Genomic DNA, 18,611 nt, shown 5'->3' with positions numbered 1-18,611 from the left:
GGACAAAAGTGGCAGGGATGCCCCTTGAAGGATTCTTCAATTATTTGAAACTATTTCAGTTCTGAGTGTCAAGCAGCACTATGCCAGGATACCCCCTCTTCTGGGCGATACTCAGCAACCTTGCTTCTGGTAGTCACAGCCACTCCTCTTCTGGACCCCCAAAGATCCTTTCTTCGGACAGCAGGCACACAGGACTGGCTTCCAGGACACTTAGGGTGAAGAGCAGCAGTTACACAATGTCACCTCCTAGCTACAGGAAGAGGTTGTCTATCCAGGTCCTCTCTGGTTCAGTCCTTGAGTCAGCACAACAGCTTTTGGATTGCTTAAAGATTTGCAGCTCCAGACTTATTCCACCAGCTGGATTCCAGGATGCAAGCTTAGGATGACTTCAGCTTTTGCTTCAGGTTTCTTGTTTCAGCTTCTGATAGGTGGTGAGTGTGAGGCCCCCTGTTATACTAAACACTCACCATTCACTCATGCTCAGCCAGCTAATCACACTCAAGTGCATTCATCCAGGCAACAACCAAGCAGGCATTCAGACTATTCACCAGAAACCAGCCACCCACAACACAGGATGTGGATTGGGGGATACTCTCCAGCCTTTCAGTGCACTACACAGCATTCATTCCAGTTTGTCAGGACTGGCACGGGCATTGTGTGTCACAACCAAAACCAGACACCCACAAAACAGAATGCATATTAGCAGGCTCTAGCCAACAACCATTTTGGGGAAAGACGAGAGACAGGGTTTCTCAAGACATTGAGAAACAAGGGGGGTAAGGCAAAGGCAACAAAGAGGCCACCAGTGGCCATCTTGCCTTTGTGTAGGAATCCATTGATAACTATGGCAGAGCCTGGGTATCCCAAACATGGAAGAAATCTAGAGCCACTGTCACATCAGCATGTAGCTGCGACCAGCCCCATACCCTGCTCTGTGGCCAACACAGATGTGCCCAAAAACATGCACTAGGGGTACAAGTGTGTACCCCTACCCATGGTTGCCATAAGGCTATCCCATTGGTACTGTTCACCAAAAGGTAAGAATGAAGAGTTGCCCTGCCAGAGATCCAAACTGGACTTCTGTGCAGAAGATCACACAGAAAACACCAACAGAGAAGTGGCAGGACTGGGACGATGAGGCCTTTTCCCTCCAACAGCATTTGCAGCATCACAATGTTCAATTCCCATATACCGACAAACATTGGTGTGATTAAAATGAAGGGAGGTGGGATGGAATCTTTACTTGGGCAATTCTTGTTCCCGGAGAGGGGTGTCACCCCAGTGGGATCCTGCTTTGGCCCTCGAGGGGGTACTGCGTAACAGGCTGACCTCCAAAATCCAAAAGAAGGTGGTTCTCCCTTGCGGAGAAGAGCTGAATTCCCTGGACTCGTCACACTGGTCATGATTTACGATTGCCTTCGAAATCAGCTTTTCTAAGCAACAAGAATCCTACATTTCATTGGTAGCTTTTATTACAGCAAAATAGATCTACATGTGTAAAGGCATATATGCCCTCTTTATTTTAAATTGACTTAATACTCACAAAACAAAGATGGAACTTGGTGTGAGAGTGATCTTAACAATGTTCTGCTTCTACTTTAAAAGACACTGGTTATCTCTCTACTTGTTGGATAATGAGCTATAAAATATCAAGGGCTTGCATCAGGGCACCAAATACTATCATGTTGTCCCTAAAAACATACAATATGGCCGCCCTATATCAGAGTTAAAGAAGGGGTACCAAAATGGCACTTCACCTGAATCTGCATACATCCTTGCATAGCCCTAACTCGCTTAAAATGTCGAGGAAATGCCATAACACATTGCTTTTCCTGAAGGCTATTGGGTAGTTCACATTGTAATGAGGACTGGCCATCTATGTTTCCAGTTGCGTCTTTAAACAAATCAATGATTGACCTTCTCTGTGTGTAGGACTGAATGTAAATTACAGCTATTGCACACAGAATATTTATTAGGTTGTAAACATTGTTTGAAATGTGCTGTTAGGATGTAATAGTCAATTATACTATTATAATCACTTTTAAAGACAATGAGCCTCTTTACGAGTCCGGCGGTAATCCTGCCGGTGCCTACAGGAGGATTCCAAATCCGGCGGCCCGGGAACTCAGGCGCTGGTAAAATATAAGTCCCCATTTCCATAGAATCCAATAGGACTCTATGGGAGTGGGCACTCGGAAGCGCCGGCACTGTTGCCAACGGTGCCGGCGCTTCCGTGAATGATTTGCCCACCGTGACCGATGTGGGCAGACGTGTCGGCCAGAGCTGCCACAGCAGGCAGACACATAGTTTGCCGGTCCGGAAACAAGAATGCCGGTGAGTTTACCGGCACCCCTGTTTCCTGACCAGCAAACTTGTAATGAGGCCCAATTTGCATTTACTTATTTTTAAAAGAACACAATTTACACAACAGGTACAACGTTCATGTGTAACGTAGTAGTCCAGTATCTCACAAAAATAAGCAAACAGTATTTCATTAGTTAATATAATCGTTACAGCTACTTTGTTAAAGATAGCACTCCAATGAGACCCATGTAGACTTTAATTAGAGCATCGTAACATTATAATTTACAGAATCAAAAATAAATTATTAATGGGAATACATTTTCCACAGAGGCCATATTCCTGTGAGGCCTTTTGAGTTTAAACTTTTTTTTAAAAAAAGGATTTAATAAATACGTTTTTTTTTTTTTAAATGATGCTGAGCCAAAAACTTTTGGGGTGTTGGGTTGGAGTTGGAACGAATAATGGCCACATCCCAAGTACAGTGTTTGTAGCTACAGTCTGAGAAAAAGTCCCAAAATGCAAATTGGAAAACTAGTTGGTCATCGGTTTTAATTTTTACATCAAAGTACAATACATTTTAAAAGTTAAAGCAAGAAGTCTGGTATGTATGACAAGTGCTAAGGGTTTCTCACATATGAACATTTTGCTCTGCAATTATTATTGATAATAAGAGATGTTCTTTGTTCCAAAGCAGTAGCCAGTCTCCCTGATTTCTGTTATTAAATCTTGGTAGGAACGGAATGAGTGTTCCTTTTCAGAAGCCTCCCAGCTGTCAAGAGTACCTCTCATGCTGGGATATTTAGGACTGTGTGTATGATGGGAGCAGTGCAGCCATGTGTCCCAGAATGCAAAGAGCCATTGGGCAACCTGTCAGACAAGAAGTTGGAATCACATACGACATGTGGACACTTGGCAGCTTTGAGCAAGCACAGCCCCCCAACTATCAGCCAGAATAGGAGCTCTGTTAGTGGTGCCAAACCCAACCTTTCTTGCATCTTTCGCCCGACTGGTCATTTCTCCACCCACATGATTGAAATAATATTATTAAAGTACATTTGGTAACATTACCTCAGAAAGTTTATGGGCCCTGCAGAATGTCTTGCTGCACTGAAGCAGCTGGGAAGCTAGATTGCAGTCCTTTCTATAGATTGCCTATAAAAAAAACAAAAACAGAAAAAGGACTGTTTTTTAATGCTTCCAACTAAGCTAGCGTTTTAGAAAAAAAATGGCTTGAATGTTGCTCATGTACTGTTCATTGTATTCAGAAAAACGGAGTATTTTTTTTTAAGTGCATGCACAGAATTTCAGATTGTATGCAGAGCAGCCGACGTCTCCATCATACATTTGATAACTGTGGTTTGGTTACAGGATCTGTGACGTCACGTTCTTAAAGGGACTCAATTGCAATGAACATCTGTAATGTAATTGAAAGTGAAATCCTCTACCTCAGTCTATTAAGGCAGAGTACTTACCACACAATCACAATAGGATATGGTATATTAAGCTTAGATAATACACCACTTTATCTAAGTGTTATCTGCCGGAACTGTCTTCTACGAGGCTTCACATGGCGAGCTAGATAGATGATGCCTCTGAAAGCTTGTCTAACTGGCCAAAAATGCATGAGAACATGTTCAAACAAGATCAAAAAAGCACTGTATGCATTAAAATACACCAAAGCCATGTTTCCTAGAGAATTTCCTATGCTTTTTGAGGCCACGTTTCGGTAGGCACTGTCCCTAAAAGTGACCTATTGCTCTTTTTACTGCCGGAAATTGCGGTTTCCTCGACACACATTTGGTGTCTAACCCAGGCAGGGTTACACCACGTTAACCCACACAGCTTCCTTTCACGCTTTCATGCAAAGAAGGGAAGCGGACACCATGAGAGGATTTTAATGTACGTCTTATCGGATTCATGCAACGTCAACCCCCACACCTTTCTTAACAAAACGTTACTTCTCAGTTAATTTCTTCTGTAAGTCTATGGGGTGCTGGCCCGCTGGGGCCTCTCCACTAGACTTATGGGTGTGTGGTCATGTCTCCCTCTCGCAGGTGAACTGACTTGTTCTTCACTGGAGTCCTCACAATTACCTTCGTAGGGAGTATCTCACTCCTGTGGATCAACTTCTTCAGCTGACAATCTGCGATGATCCCAGACATCTTCTTGAAATGCCCAGAATTTCGTGTCCCCTCCCTCCTCTCTCCTTCAGCTGTGACAAGAGACCCTTTAATTCATGTGACCGTCAGTGGCTCTTTGTCAAAAGCAGCTGTGTGTTTTCTAGTCTGGGGCTGGCGCACCATCACAACATCTCCCACTTCCAAATCATTCTCACGCGCTCTCCTGACCACATCGCTCGCCCTTTTATGGTTTCCTTGGTGCCCGTGTCTCGTTGTCTAATATTATATTTTTCTTCAGGACTCAGGACATTTGACATTCTTGTGCGTATGTTTCGTCCAACCATCACTTCAGATTGTGCTTTTCCGGTAGTGCTGTGTGGCTTGTTACGATAATCACGCAGCAGTTGGTATGCGGTAGACGTGCAATTTGCACATTTCTCTTATTGTTTCTCATAAAGCATTCTACAGTTCCACTAGCCTGTGGCCAGAGAGGTGTGATCAGCCTGTGTGTGAAACCCATGTACTCTGCGAAAGTCTTAAAATCCTGCCCTGTGAACAGAGGTCCATTGTCCCCTTTCTAGGGGTACAAAAAGTCCATTGATACCTCGTCTCATGCCTTCTCGGGGAGGGCAGTCATATGCAATGGCTCAGGATGTGTGATAGGGATGATGTCAGAGCAGCGTTTCCACTTGCGAGTCCAACTTCAGAAACCACACCTTCTGTCGAAGCATTCTCTTGTTTGGACACAACACCTTGATGTCCTTTGTGTGCCAGTTGCAGAATCTTTCTTTGTAGTGTTCGAGGAATGACTATCTTGGGCCCTTTGAGCAGGAGCCCTTCTTCAGATTGGGCCAACTCCTCTCTCACAGCCACTAGGCTTCTGATGTCTTGATGGATGTTTGGGTTGGTGTTCTCACCCGCCTGTCTGGCTTGTTTCCATCAACCTGACTTCATGCATCTGAAGATGACTTGCATAGCCTGGTTGTTTACGGTTTCCTGTGCAACGTGTGTCATTTCAATGCCTTTCGGGGTGGCTGCATGTTCAAAATAGTGTATGTGTTGGTCTGCAATGGAGGGCGCAGACAGGGGTTTCTTGCGTGGGTATCTTGATAGAGAGTCAGCAGGATTATTATCCTTCCCTGGGCGATGAATGATGCAGAAACGGTAGTCTTGCAATCTCAGAGATCACAGTGCAATTCTGGAAGGCATTTTTGCTTGACGGTTTCCATAAATGAAAAGAAAGGCTTGGTGGTCCATGACCATGGTGAAAGGTTTCCCTATATACGAAAAGATGAAAATGCTCACAGGCCCAAACCACAGCTAGGCCTTCTTTTCAGCTTGTGAGTAGGCTTGGTCGGTCCTCGGCAGACTTCTGCTGGCTTACGAGATGATATGAAGCACTCCGCGGTCCTTGGGATCGATCTGTGTCAAAATGACGCCTAGCCCTACGGGGATCATGTCCACAATCAGTTCCATCTTGCTTGCTGTGTTAAAGTATGCCATGTTTTTGGCATCAGCTATTTTTTGAAATGCCTGTCTGACCACACAAATGTTGCTTGTTGTTTCGTCAGTGCTCAAAAGGATCCACTTGCTGATGCAAAATCCTGGATGTACCGGGTTCAATAGCTAGTGAGCCGTAGGAAGGATCGTAGGTCAGATACATTTGTTGGTGGGTCTGCCTCCATGAGAGCTCTCTGGATCTGGGGTCATGCCCTGTGCCGAGAATAGGTGTCCAAAGAACCGAAGAGTGTGTTTCCTGAATTAACATTTTTCCCTATTTAGAGTGAGGCAAGCTTCTTCAAGTGCCATGCACACTCTTGTGAGGGTGTTATCATGTTGGTCTTGATCTTGTCCGAATACCAGAATATCGTCACTATAAACAGTTGGGAATATGCTTTATGACATTATGTATCTCCACCTGAAAAATCCCGGCGGCCGAGGAGACTCCAAAACTGAAATGTTTATATCTGTTAACTCCTAAATGGGTAACAAACATTGTTATGTACCTTGATCTTTGCTCAACTCGAATTGATGCTATCCTTTGTTAATGTCCAGTTTCGAATACACTGTGGCGCCATTTAGCAGGTGCACCATGTCGGTGATCCGAGGGGCTTGATGACGCTCCCTCAGTATAGCCTTGTTCGGTCTTCACATGTCTACGCATATCCTGATGTCTTGAGTCCTTTTTGGGCACTGGAACAGTTGGCGTTACCCACAGGGAAAGGTCTTCTGCAGGTTCTATGATGTCTGCATCCAGTCGTTTATTCAGCTCTTCCTCCACCTATCTTTGTATGTTTACTGGAATTCCATGGTAGTGTTGGGCTACAGCCGGATACTAGTGGATCAATGTGTCAGTTGATCTGTCGATCTTTTAGTTTGCCCAGACCTTTGAATAGAGTTGGGAATAGTTGCTTATTTTTGCGGATGGGTCCAAGAACTTGTGGGCCATGAGTCTGTAGAGCACATGTATGAGGCCCATATCGATGTCGGCTTTGAAAATTAGAATGCAACAACTGTCAGTTGCGGCCTCCAGAACATGGATCAATATTTTGCTTGTTTGTGCTTTGTATCTGCATTGCGCCATGAAATACCCCTTGCAGGGCAGTGGGCTTTTTTACCCATAAAGGTAGATGTTTACCTCTGCTGATCGTAGGTGCGGGCGTGAGGAAGATTGTTGTAAACCTCTTCACTTATGAAGTTTACTGTGGCTCCTGTGTCCACTAAGAACTCAGCCGCCATGTCATTCACTTGGAGGAACAGTATTGGTCTTTTCCAAGACTCCTCTCAAGGGTTTTACTTTCTCCTCACGTCTTCTTCTGACAATGCACTGGAACTGCTGTGCCACTGCGACTGTTCACTCAGGCATCAAACGTACCTCTTGGGTCTTCAGGATCTGGACGTCGTTGGTTTGCTTGACCGCCATGTTCTTTCTCTCCCATCTCTTTGCTTTCGATGATGTGGTTCATAGGGCTGGCTTGCAGTCCGTGGGAGACTCTGCATCCACCTGTCTCTGCTCTGTGCTGGTCTCCTGCCATTTCCCTCGTCTCATGCTTGGCTTTGGTACATGCAACATACAGCCTTGAAATGGTTGTCCCCTCTGCACACTGAGCATTGTTGTCCGATGGCTAGGCAGGTGCCTTCAAGAGGAAACTCATATCCACACTGGTAGCAAATGGTTCACTGTTGCCTTTGCTTGATTGCATCACCTCTAGTTTGTGGTCATTCTCAACCTTTCCATGTGAGATCTTGATGTCACTCATACCCTCCACATGAAGCGCCAGGGCCGCATCTGACCTTGCTAGACTTAGTATCTCTTCCAGGAATCAGTGTTTCTGTAGCAGCCTCTTTCTGAAATCAACACACTCACACCCTGCAATGATTTGAGACCTTAGTGCTTCGCCATTCGAATAGTTGTTAAAGTCACAATGTTTTAGACTAATACGTAGACGCATGACGTACAAGTCCATTGATTCCCCCTTTTGTTGCTTTGTAGTGTGAAATATGTGCTGTTCGTAGTCCACGTTGGTGTGGGGTATGAAATAGTCAGTGAGAGCTGTTTTGAGGTTGGCATATAGGTGTCTGTTGTCCCAGTTGGGGGTTCATCCACGATATCCTGCATATTGGGGCCAATGGATAATCAGTAGGCTGTGCTTTTTATCCTCCTCAAGAGGCTCGATGGCTTTGATGTACACCTCAAACTCCCTCATCCATTTTCTCCATCTGGGCCCAAACTGCTAGTCTCTGGCAAGTCGAAATGAGTGGGTAGCTGGGTGATAAGGTGTCTTGCAGTCTCGAGGGCAGAACTGCAGGTGGGGTGACAGACACTGTCAGATCTTCCTCCTCTGACATTCTGGGGCAGTAGCTGGCACTGGGGGATGGGAAACAAGGCCTTTCCCTCTGGGATGTGCAGTAGTAGTGGTTGTGAAGTGAGCAACACGATAGTCCCTTACCCCCAGGCTGGATTTGGTTGTGACTGACAGGCTCTGCTCTTCTATGGAGTGGGCCTGCCTGCTACAGGGCAAAATCCTTTGGGGCTGGTAGGCCACATGGTGCATTTGTGTGGTTTGAACTGACCTTTGCAACAGACACGTGCACCATCTGCATCGTGCTGGTTTGTGTGACTCCCAACGCTCATCAGGCTTGTGTTATGTGTTTCAGCTTGTGTGCCATTGACAATTGTGTCCTGTGGAGTAGTGTAGGCTGTCAGGCCTTGCACATGGGCTCCAGCGAAAATGCGCCACCTGCCGCGCACACACACACATGCCCTCCCGGCTCTGCGATCCATGCCAGGACCTCCTTCCGGGCTGCCGCGCCTGACGATCACACTCTGCAAAATGATGATGGGCTTGTTATACCGCCGTGCCCACAAATGTATCCTCGCAGCTCCTCCGCTGCCAGTATCAGGCCCACACGCCTGCGCTGGGAACCAACACCCGTTGGCCGATCTGCTTTTCGCAAGTTTGGTGTCTAACCCAGACCGGGTTGAACCACATTAACCCACATGGCTTCCTTTCACACTGTCATGCAAAGAAGGGAAACTGACACCATGAGAGGACTCTAATGCACGTCTTTATTCAAGGTGTTCCTCCTTCTAACTGACCTCCCCTTCCTCCTCACATCACATGATCACAGTGCCCCTCTCCTGCGTGACACAGGTGTTGGCTTCATGCGACGTCACAACATATGACTCTATTTTTGCCCCAAAAATTACAATACATGGTTGGTACATCTGTGTGAGAGGGCCTGCACATGCATGTTCTGTCCAGAAATGTTGTAGCCCTCTTAAGCAAAATGTAGGTTCATATGCGACCATGAATGCGTTATTCCCAGATCGTTAATGCCCCAAAGGGCAGAACTCTCGGTTTGGGAATTGAGCAGCTGTAGAATCTGGGTGTTCGATACACCCCACATGAAGATCACATATACATTTTTGTTACTGTTATTATTTATAATTGTTGTGCGATATAAACAGCCCTATGATTTTTCAGTTTGAGATGATTTGCCATGAAATCCCTAAAACAACTATTGCTTTATTTTATTTATTGGGTATTTATAGTGCGCCTATACGCAAGTGGTGCAAGGCGCAACAAGACAAAGGGTGGGTGAACAGGGAGGACAAAAGCAATGCTTCTAGGCCTTGACAGTCGGATCTTGCAAGTGCAGTAAAAGCAGTGCAGGGGAGAGAGGAAGGGGGATGTGACGGTCCGGGCAGAAAGGCCCGTGAGAAAAAAAGCGAATGCCAGGGGATGCCAGGTGAACCGAGACATGGGAAAGCAGAGAGTGCGGGGGAAGGGAGGTCCACAGCTACGTGCGAGGTTAGGGGCTGGAAGGGGTACAAGGGTGCAGCCCTTGCTAGACTAGTGGGGGGGGGGCCTGGAAGGGCAAGTGCAGTTTGCGGGGGTTGGGGTGGGGAGGGGGGGCCAAGTGCAGGGGTAGACCGGATTACGGGGGCCTGGTGCCCTGTAAGACTCTGCAGGACCCAGGCAGCCAGTTAAGAAGCAGACAGGGACATTAGAAGGGGAGAGGGTAGGAAAAAGAGAAAAGGAAGGTATTGAGATGCTTCCAGAACTTAAGGATAACCAGCTCAAGTCTGAGAAAGGCAGGGAGGTCATTGCAGTGGGAGGCACCTGCAGAGGAAAGAGATCTAGCTCCCCGCTCTCTGCTTGGAAAGCGTCTGATCTGCAGAGAGTTACGACTAGAAGACCGAAGGGCACATTCAGGAGCCCGTGGAGAAATGTTAGGGCTGGAGAGATGCGGTCCTGGGCTTGATGCCAAGGATAAGTCTTGCAGTCCTGTTCTGGTTTAGTTGAAGGGTGAGCAGGGAGGAATTAGGCAGATTGTGGAAGAGGCTGCTGCAGTAGTCCAGCCTGGAGAGAGCCAGAGCTCTGGAGACAATGAGTTCCTGGGGGAAAGTGAGGAAAGGGGGAATGCCTCTGAGGCGGTGCAGCTGAAAGTGGGACTTCATGGCAAGGTTTGTGATGTGAAGAGAGAAGGGGAGAGAGAAGTCGAAGATGACACCAAGGTTTTTTGTGAGGGAGAGGGAACGGGCTCCATGGAGGGCGACAGGAGTGTGGGACGGAAAGAGGGAGCAGGGGTCCAATGTCTGACTAGCATTAAGGCAGATATGTTAGCAGTGCACCATGCCTGATTAGCAGACAGACAGGCAGTCAGGAATGAGAGAGGAAGAGGAGGCGGGAAGCTTGAAGGAGAGCTGTGTCTCATCTGCAAAACACTGAAAGGGAGGAGAGAAAATTATAGCACGCTGTCCTCAAAAAGAAAAAAGTAAAACAGTGCATAATAAAAATAATAATAATATAATAAAAATGTTTGTTCTACTGTGATTCAGACATTTAACACTATCTAAAATAATGGCAGAGTTGTGCAGCATAGTTTTGCAATCAATGCAGTGTGGTCTGTGAGTCTGTTTGCACTCACTATTCTTCAAGGAGGAGCCTTTCACTTAAAACCCCTGACACAGCACAGAGTATTTGTATTTGGTTTATTTATATTGCGCACCCTGCCCAGGGGCATCTGGGCGCATATCATAAAACACAGGTTAAAGATAACTTCAAGTTACATTCTTAAAGGTACAACTACGGTTGAAATGGCACATAGGAGGCATCTATTACAGACTCAAGCGAGAAATACACATGATCGTAAATAAGTACATAATACAATAGATGGGTGGACATAAAAGTCAGAACTATCGGAGCAGGCATGAGATGCAAATACACATAGACATTACTGTAGCATAGCAAGTAAGAGACATTTATGTACTAGAGTTGATTCGATCTTGCTCCGTAAGCCAGAGTTTGGCTGTGTGCTTGAAAGTGGAGTATCGGGGTTCAGATCTCTATGAATTGGGGAGTGTGTTCCAGAGTTTGGAGGCAAGGACAGGAAAGCTAGACCCCCCTCCGTTCTGAGATTTAAGTCTAGGTATATCAAGAGAATGTGCTTGTGCGGATCTTAGTGGCCCTGTAGCTGTGTGTGCAGTGAAAAGACTGGAAAGATATTCGAGGCTTGAGATGCTCGGCACTTATTTGTAAGTCTGAGAGCTTTGAGGGAGATTCTGAGTGACACAGGGTGCCAGTGGAGGCTCCTTCTGGTGTCTGAGATGTGCATTTTTCTAGGTATATTACGGGCCGCTCTGATCGCATTGTTATTTGGAGCTTATTAATGTTCATTTGACTAGTTCCTAGATAAAGGTCATTACAATAGTTAGTTTTTGCCATAACCAAGGTTCTTGCCAAGATGATGCAGTTAGGCGTAGAGATGACGGGTCTACAGGCTGTCAGCAATTTGCAGGTGTAGGCTGAGGCGGAGACCACTGAGTTGGTTTGTTTAGTCAGGGAGAGGGTGGAGTCCAAACGAAAACCAAGGGTTTTGGTGTTATTCGACGGTGGTGTTCCCATCAATGCTGAAAGCTTTGAACGCAGGGTAAAGTTTGTTCAGTCTTTAGTGGGAGCCTAGGACGATTAACTTGGTCTTGTCATTTAAGGATAGTCCATAATGTACCATCCACGATTGGGGACCTACGTAGACAACGTTGAGAGCCTGTGAGTCAGTTGCATAGTCCCCCTGTGATAGGAATGAGTATCTGGGTGTCATTGGCATAGTTGGTGTAGGTGGTACCCAGATATTCCAAAATATTGAACAATGGTTTAGTGAACACATTATATAATGTGGGGGAAACACAAGACCCCTGTGGGAACCCACATGTAACGGGGGAAGGCTCGCCAGATGCCGTTGGGGAGAAGAAACGCATGGTTCTGTTTGCAAGGAATGACCTGATCCATGATGTGGCCTCATCCGAGAAGTGGGAAGCAGTTTTTAGATGACGGCAAAGAGTTGGATGGTCGACCAAATTGAATGCTGCAGAGAGGTCAAGTAGTAATAGTAAGGCTATCTTGCCTTTGTCTTTAATGTTCTGTATTTGTGTTTTTAAGGTCTAAGAGGGCTGTCTCGGTGCCATGTTTCGGACGGAAACCTGATTGTCGGAGACCAAGGAGTCTATTGGTCTCAAGGTAATCCTGAATTTGTAAGTAGGCTGCTCGGTCTAGGATTTTCAGGAGGAAGGGCCCAGTGGTAATTGGTCTATAATTAGAAGGGTTACTGGGGTCGAGTGTGGGTTTTTTAATGAGGGATGACCCAAGCATCCTTAAGATTGTCGGGTACAGTACCAGCTTTAAAAGAGGCATTGATAAAGGTGGTAATAAATGGGGGTAGCTCATGGGCAGCTTCCTTGATAATGGGTACTGGGCATGAGTCACCTTGACAGTTCGAAGGTTTTCGTTTTTTGATAATGTTTTCGACTTCCCAGATGGACAAAGGAGAGAAGCTGAATGTTTTACAGGAATGAATAGGAAATGACGGCCTGATGACGGGTATCGTAAGAAGGGAGTCTGTCAACAAGCTACATTTTTTAATGTTGATTTTATTCTTCAAGGTAGTGATTTTATCCAGGAGTGCTTTTTGTATACTAGTGCACCAGGTAGCATTGGTATTGCACTTGTCTGTTGGGCTATGGGAGATTCGAGTTTTTTAAGGATCTTTAAGAGCTCTTTGGTATTCGATTCTGCCTGTAGAATTGGTTTATTATAAGTGTCTTTTTTGTATTTGTACTTATTTCTTTATATAGCGCTTTACACCAAAGCGCGGCACAATTGAACAACCTAGTACATGAAACATAACAAATAACGATAGAAGCAAATTACAATATGAATCAGTCAACAAAACAGTAAGAAGAGCAATTAACAGTATGGAATAGGGAGAGTAGTGCAGTAGGACTGTGTGGGAGGGCGAGGGGTAAGGAGGAGAAGGAGGATGGGAGGGGAAAAGGTGAGAGTGGGGAGGTAAGGAAGATATTCAAGGGGAAAGATAAGGAGGGGGGAGAAAGGGTTTCAAGGAGGAGAATGGAGAAGGAGAGATTTAAGTGAGGTGCGGAATGAGGAGAAAGTAGGGGTAGAGCGGATTGCGAGAGGTAGGGAGTTCCAGTGCAGGGGAGGTAGGAGTTGGAAGGAGCTGAAACGGGAGGGGGCACAAGGGGATGGGGGTACAGTGAGAAGGAAATGGTCAGCTAAACGAAGGGAACGGGAAGGAGAGTAGAAAGAGAGGAGGGAGGAGAGATAAGGCGGAGCAAGACCATGGAGAGATTTGAAGATAAGGCAGAGAAAGTGAAATTTAAGTTGGGAGTGAAATGGAAGCCAGCCGAGGGAAGTAGAGATAGAGTCACGGGGGTTAAGGAGTCAGAGGGTACGAACAGCAGAATGGTAGACTTAAGGGGGGCGAGATGAGAGGTGGGTAGTCCAAAGAATAAGGAAGAGCAGTAGAAGAGGCAGGAGAAGATGAGGGAGTATATTAAAAGTTTGGTAGCATGGAAGGTAAGAGAGGGACAGACTTTGCGAATGTTAAAGAGGTGGTAGTAACAGGCACGAGAAGTGAGAGAGATATGGTGGGAGAAGGAAAGAGAGGAGTCAAGGTGAATGCCTAAGTTACGAGCATGGAGAGAGATGGGGAGATTAATGGGAGGGAAGAGGATGAAAGGAGGAGGAGAGGGAGGGGGAAGCGAGTTGGAGGGAAAGAATAAGACTTCAGTCTTGTCAGTGTTAAGGGAGAGCAAGCGGGAGGACATCCAGTTCTTTATGGCAGTAAGGCAGGAAGAAAGTTTTAGGTGGATGTCAGTAGAAAAGGAAGAGAAAGAGAGGAAGAGTTGAGTGTCGTCAGCATAGGGTGGGAGATGCCAAACGAGGAGATATCAGGGGCAAGGAGGGAGGTGTAAAGAGAGAAGAGGAAAGGTCCAAGCACTGAACCTTGGGGAACGCCGTATTCTAGAGGTTGGGTTGGAGAGGACCGGCTGCCCCAGGAAACGGTAAAAGAACGGGAAGAGAGGTAAAAGGATAGCCAGTTAAGGACAGAGCCTTTGAACCCAAAGGAAGAAAGTGTGTGGAGAACAAGGAGATGATCGACAGTGTCAAAGGCAGCAGAGAGGTCAAGGAGAATAAGAATGGAGGATTGCTTAGAGTATCGAGCAGAGAGGAGGGAATTAAGGATGTTGGTGAGAGCAGTTTCAAGAGAGTGTTTAGGACGGAAGCCAGATTGGGAGGGGGGTAGGAGAGAGAGATTGGAGACGAAGGATGAGAGCTGAGAGTAGGCGAGGCGGTCGAGAAGCTTAGAGAGGAATGGAAGAAGGGAGATAGGGCGGAAGTTAGAGGTGAGAAGGGGATCAGCAGAAGGTTTCTTCAAAATGGGGATGATCGTGGCGTGCTTAAAAGCAGAGGGAAAGGTGGCTGAGGAGAGACAGATGTTGAAGAAGGAAGTAAGGTAGGGAATAACAAGAGGGTAGATCTTAGGGATAAGAAGGGATGGGAGAGGGTCAGTTGGGGCGGACGTGGGGTGGGCTTTGGAGAGGAGGGTAGAGACTTCAGAGGGGGAGATGGGTGAGAGGGAGGTTTTGCAGGACAAGGGATTTTTCGCTCTAGGGATAGCTTCCTTGGTTGAGGCTGAAATCAAAGTGATTTTGTTAGTCTGTTGGATTGCCTTTCCAATGTGATTCAGCACACCTTTTGGCTTTGCGTAGGTCTCTCAGCTGGGGTGTGAACCAGGAATTGAGGTGTGCGTGCTGTTTAGCTTTGCGTAGATGGAGCTATGTAATTTAATGCTTTTAATAACGTTTGGTTATAGATGTCTACCAGGGCCGTAGGGTCAGAGCAAGACTCAGCAACTTTGCACCGCAGAGTTGTGCAGCATAGTTTTGCAGTCGGTGCAGGGTGCCTGTGAGACTGTCTACACTCACTATTCTTCAAGGAGGAGCTTTTCACCTAAAACCCCTGCAACAGCATGGAGCGGAGCTGTGTAGCAGAGTTTTGCAGTTGATGCTATTAGTTCTGTGAGGGAATCGTACCAAAATGTCGCCCTCACAATTACGACGGATGAAAATGGTGACTTTTTTTACCCCCCCTTACACCACATATATATGTGCGGGGGTACAGAATATAATATTAATATAGAGGGATTGCAGGGGGTCTCCCCCCACATATATATGTGGCGTAAAGGGGTTTAAAAAAAAGTCAGCATTTTCAGCCGTCGCAATTGTGAGGGTCGCAATAATCACATAGATAAATCTGTGAGTCTGTCCACACTCACTATTTTTCAGGGAGGACCTTTTCACCTAAAACCCGAGTCAGAGTACGGTGCATGCCACAGAGTTGTGCAGCAGAGTTTTGGAGTCGATGCAGTCTGTGCAGTAGTAAAGGATTGATGGATAAAACTGAACATGATTCTCCAATGGGAAAATCAGCAAAGTAAGATTCCCGCAGAGGGACCGTGGTGTGCTCTAAACGGACATTCCCGTGCTATCTGGTAACCTACTGAACTAGAGTCTGTACCAAATACATTGACAAGTAATTGTCTTGCCGACCCAATGACGACGAAGGACCCATGCACCCGCCACCAAGTAAGGAGAGACGGGGCAGCATCTAGTAGTATGGGGCCATCGGCAGCCCCCCCCAGATCCCCCTGACAGTGGCCATTTGTAAGACTCTGTGTTCGGATGACTCGTGAGAAGCCAGTGGCATAAAATCAAACACGGAAGACGCAAGTGAGCATGCCTGTAAAGAGTCCTCTGTGGGGAGGAGATTGTTTACGGAAGATCTGGGAACGGCTAATGGAATCACTGAACATTCAATAACCATCGACCTATGTAGGGGAAAGCTTTCTAATGCTGATGTGACGCCTCATATCAGAGAGTGCGATGTACAGGGGAATAAAAGTTTCATCGGTTGGATTGGCAGTCCAATATCGGCGCTCTGAATACCTTGATGGATACGAACGGACAAATGAAATGGAAGCCACTTGAACTAATGTAATGACGGGTTTGGAAGAAGGCTATGCATTTTTGGAAGATGTCTTCATTCGACCTGACTCGACTGAATATGCTTCTCTAAATTTGTGGGAAAATGCCACTTGACTTGTCAGCCCTTCCCCTCCAAGCCCAAACTTTAATGGCTTGGAGCATCAACACTCCTGTTTGGCAGCAAGGCTAAATGGCGATATCACAGACATCAAAACCACAACAGCCTGGCAAAGGAGGATGAGCGACTCCATCAATAATGATTGCTCATTTTCAATGCTAGCAATTAAAAGTATTTTGGATCGGAATATGGATTAGAGGAAATCAATTAATTCCTTGCCTCAGGAAAAGGGCCAGTTACTCACAGTGGAGTTTGAACTAAGTTTTCAGAGAAACATGGAGCGGTTGGACCCGGAAACAGAGGAATTATACTAGGAGAAGGGGACTAGACAGGACTTTCATTCATCGGTTTCAACTTCATCCTCCACCTCTACAAGGGAGTCAACATGGTCTGAGAAAATAATTTCTAATGCCCTCCATCACCCCTCAGTGCCATTTAGCCAAATTCAGAACATTGTTATGGCAGTAGCACTTAATCCATCTACCAAGCTGTATGAAAAAATGAATGAGACAATAAAGGACCAAGCCACCCTCTCAGCTACGATTCATACTAAGTTAATATTCCTGGAGTCTTTTTGCAGGGGCAATTCAGTCCCGATTGGATAAAGAAGTAGAACTTAAAGTCCATTGACAGGGTAGGCTGTATGATCTAGCAAGGGTGGAGGTGGCAGATAAAACCACACTGATGACACGTCCTTTCTTGAAGCAATTAAATGGGCTAGAACGTTTCAGTAAAAGAATTTGCAGAACAGAGCGATTTGAAGGATGGAAGGAGTCGAATATCTTTTCCAAAGATGGCCCAAAGACCTTTTCAAAGGCTGTGACCTCTAGGTCTGATCCACGGCTAGATGATATCTTGCCTGATGATAGAGCACAGCTTGAGCAGGAAGAGTGTCGAGATACATGGGGAAGTGGTGGTATCCAGTGAGCCGAGGATCTTAATGACAGTGATCACTGTGGCTCCTGATGAGCTTCATCGGCATACCTGTGAGCGTAAATCCTCCAAGAGATGATGATAAAGATATAATGGATGGGGGTTCTTGTGCTTTGACGCTTTGGCTCACCAAAACCTGTGTGGAAATAAAGCAAGCAGGAAGGTGTTTGCGATACTTGAGGATGGCAATACTCAATATCAGGGACATAAGGTGGGAGAAAAACAGAAGAAAAATCAAAAAAACGTGCAAGTATGTAACAAACATACATCAAATAGATCAAGAGCTTTCTTTCTAAATTTGACAACCCACGTCCAGAAAAAAAATCTTCATACGCCTCTGTAGCTGCATCGAGCTAGCCCAACTTCAGACCTGGGACAGAGAGCATCCCCGTCTATGGAACTGCACCTGGGAACCCTTCGACTGCCCATTTTCAACCCTTGGCTGAGAAGAGCTGCACCTTGATGACAAAACCTAACTGTCACATTGAACATTTAGGCACAGAAAGCGAAGAGGAGTGGAAGCCTCCAACTGGAATACAACTGATAAGAGGGATTCTGAGTTGACCTGTTTCCAAACGTTGTAGGGGAAGAGACAAGCATTGATGGTAAAATGTAACCGTGATAGAATTAATATTTCAGATAGACCGCTAAGAAGAGGGGAAGATGTCAAGTGGAATCTAATAATTTTTGTATTTGTATTTTATTTTATATAGCGCCTTACATAGAATTAAAAACAGTACAAAAAGTGGAATCCATATTTAAAACAGAGTATTTCAATAATTGCAATAGGACCTCGTTAACCAATCAATCTCATACTACAGCCTCTTGCTTGTCAGTGGCAATTGAGAGGCTAATTCCTTCTAGAGACAGTTTAATACTAAATTGTGGCAACATCTTGAAACTGTTGCATTGCACACCTAAACTACGGAATATCAGATCAGAGGATATAAAAATAGTCCAGTTTGTGAATGAAACTCGTCTGGACTGGGTAGTTCTCCATGTGAGAAACACGCTCCTGGAAGTCTGACCTGACCTACTCCCTCTCGGCTTTGAAATTACGGAAAAGCTGTGTATTATACCATCTAACTTAAATGGGGCTCAAACACAACATCAAAGAAAGGTGTCTCCTCTGAAACAGGCCAAACTGCAAATCATGGTCCTAATGAAGATCGAAACGTATTCTCCGCAAATCATACAGATGCTTCTACTTGTGTGGCAACCTTAGAGAGAAATCTACCGTCAATAATAATCACATTTGATTGCTTGAAAAGCCAAGATAGAAAGG

General features: G+C 45.8%; 1 protein-coding gene across 3 annotated transcripts in view; it reads right to left on the bottom strand.

The window, feature by feature from the left end:
- Positions 1-18,611, bottom strand: part of BEGAIN (brain enriched guanylate kinase associated) — a 1,200,709-nt gene that overhangs the window by 66,238 nt on the left and 1,115,860 nt on the right. For 2 of the 3 annotated variants that reach the window (XM_069637769.1, XM_069637771.1), the window contains one exon: positions 3,373-3,456. The exons of the other annotated variant lie outside the window; for it this stretch is intronic. In XM_069637769.1, the coding sequence (XP_069493870.1) occupies positions 3,373-3,456 (84 nt within the window). The remainder of the gene's footprint in view (positions 1-3,372; positions 3,457-18,611) is intronic. 3 annotated transcript variants of the gene reach the window in all.

Source organism: Ambystoma mexicanum, chromosome 14 (assembly GCF_040938575.1).
Source record: "Ambystoma mexicanum isolate Mex_15411 chromosome 14, UKY_AmexF1_1, whole genome shotgun sequence".
Classification (NCBI taxonomy): domain Eukaryota; kingdom Metazoa; phylum Chordata; class Amphibia; order Caudata; family Ambystomatidae; genus Ambystoma; species Ambystoma mexicanum.
The sequence above is the reverse complement of the archived record's forward strand: the minus strand, read 5'-3'. Positions and strand labels throughout refer to the sequence as shown.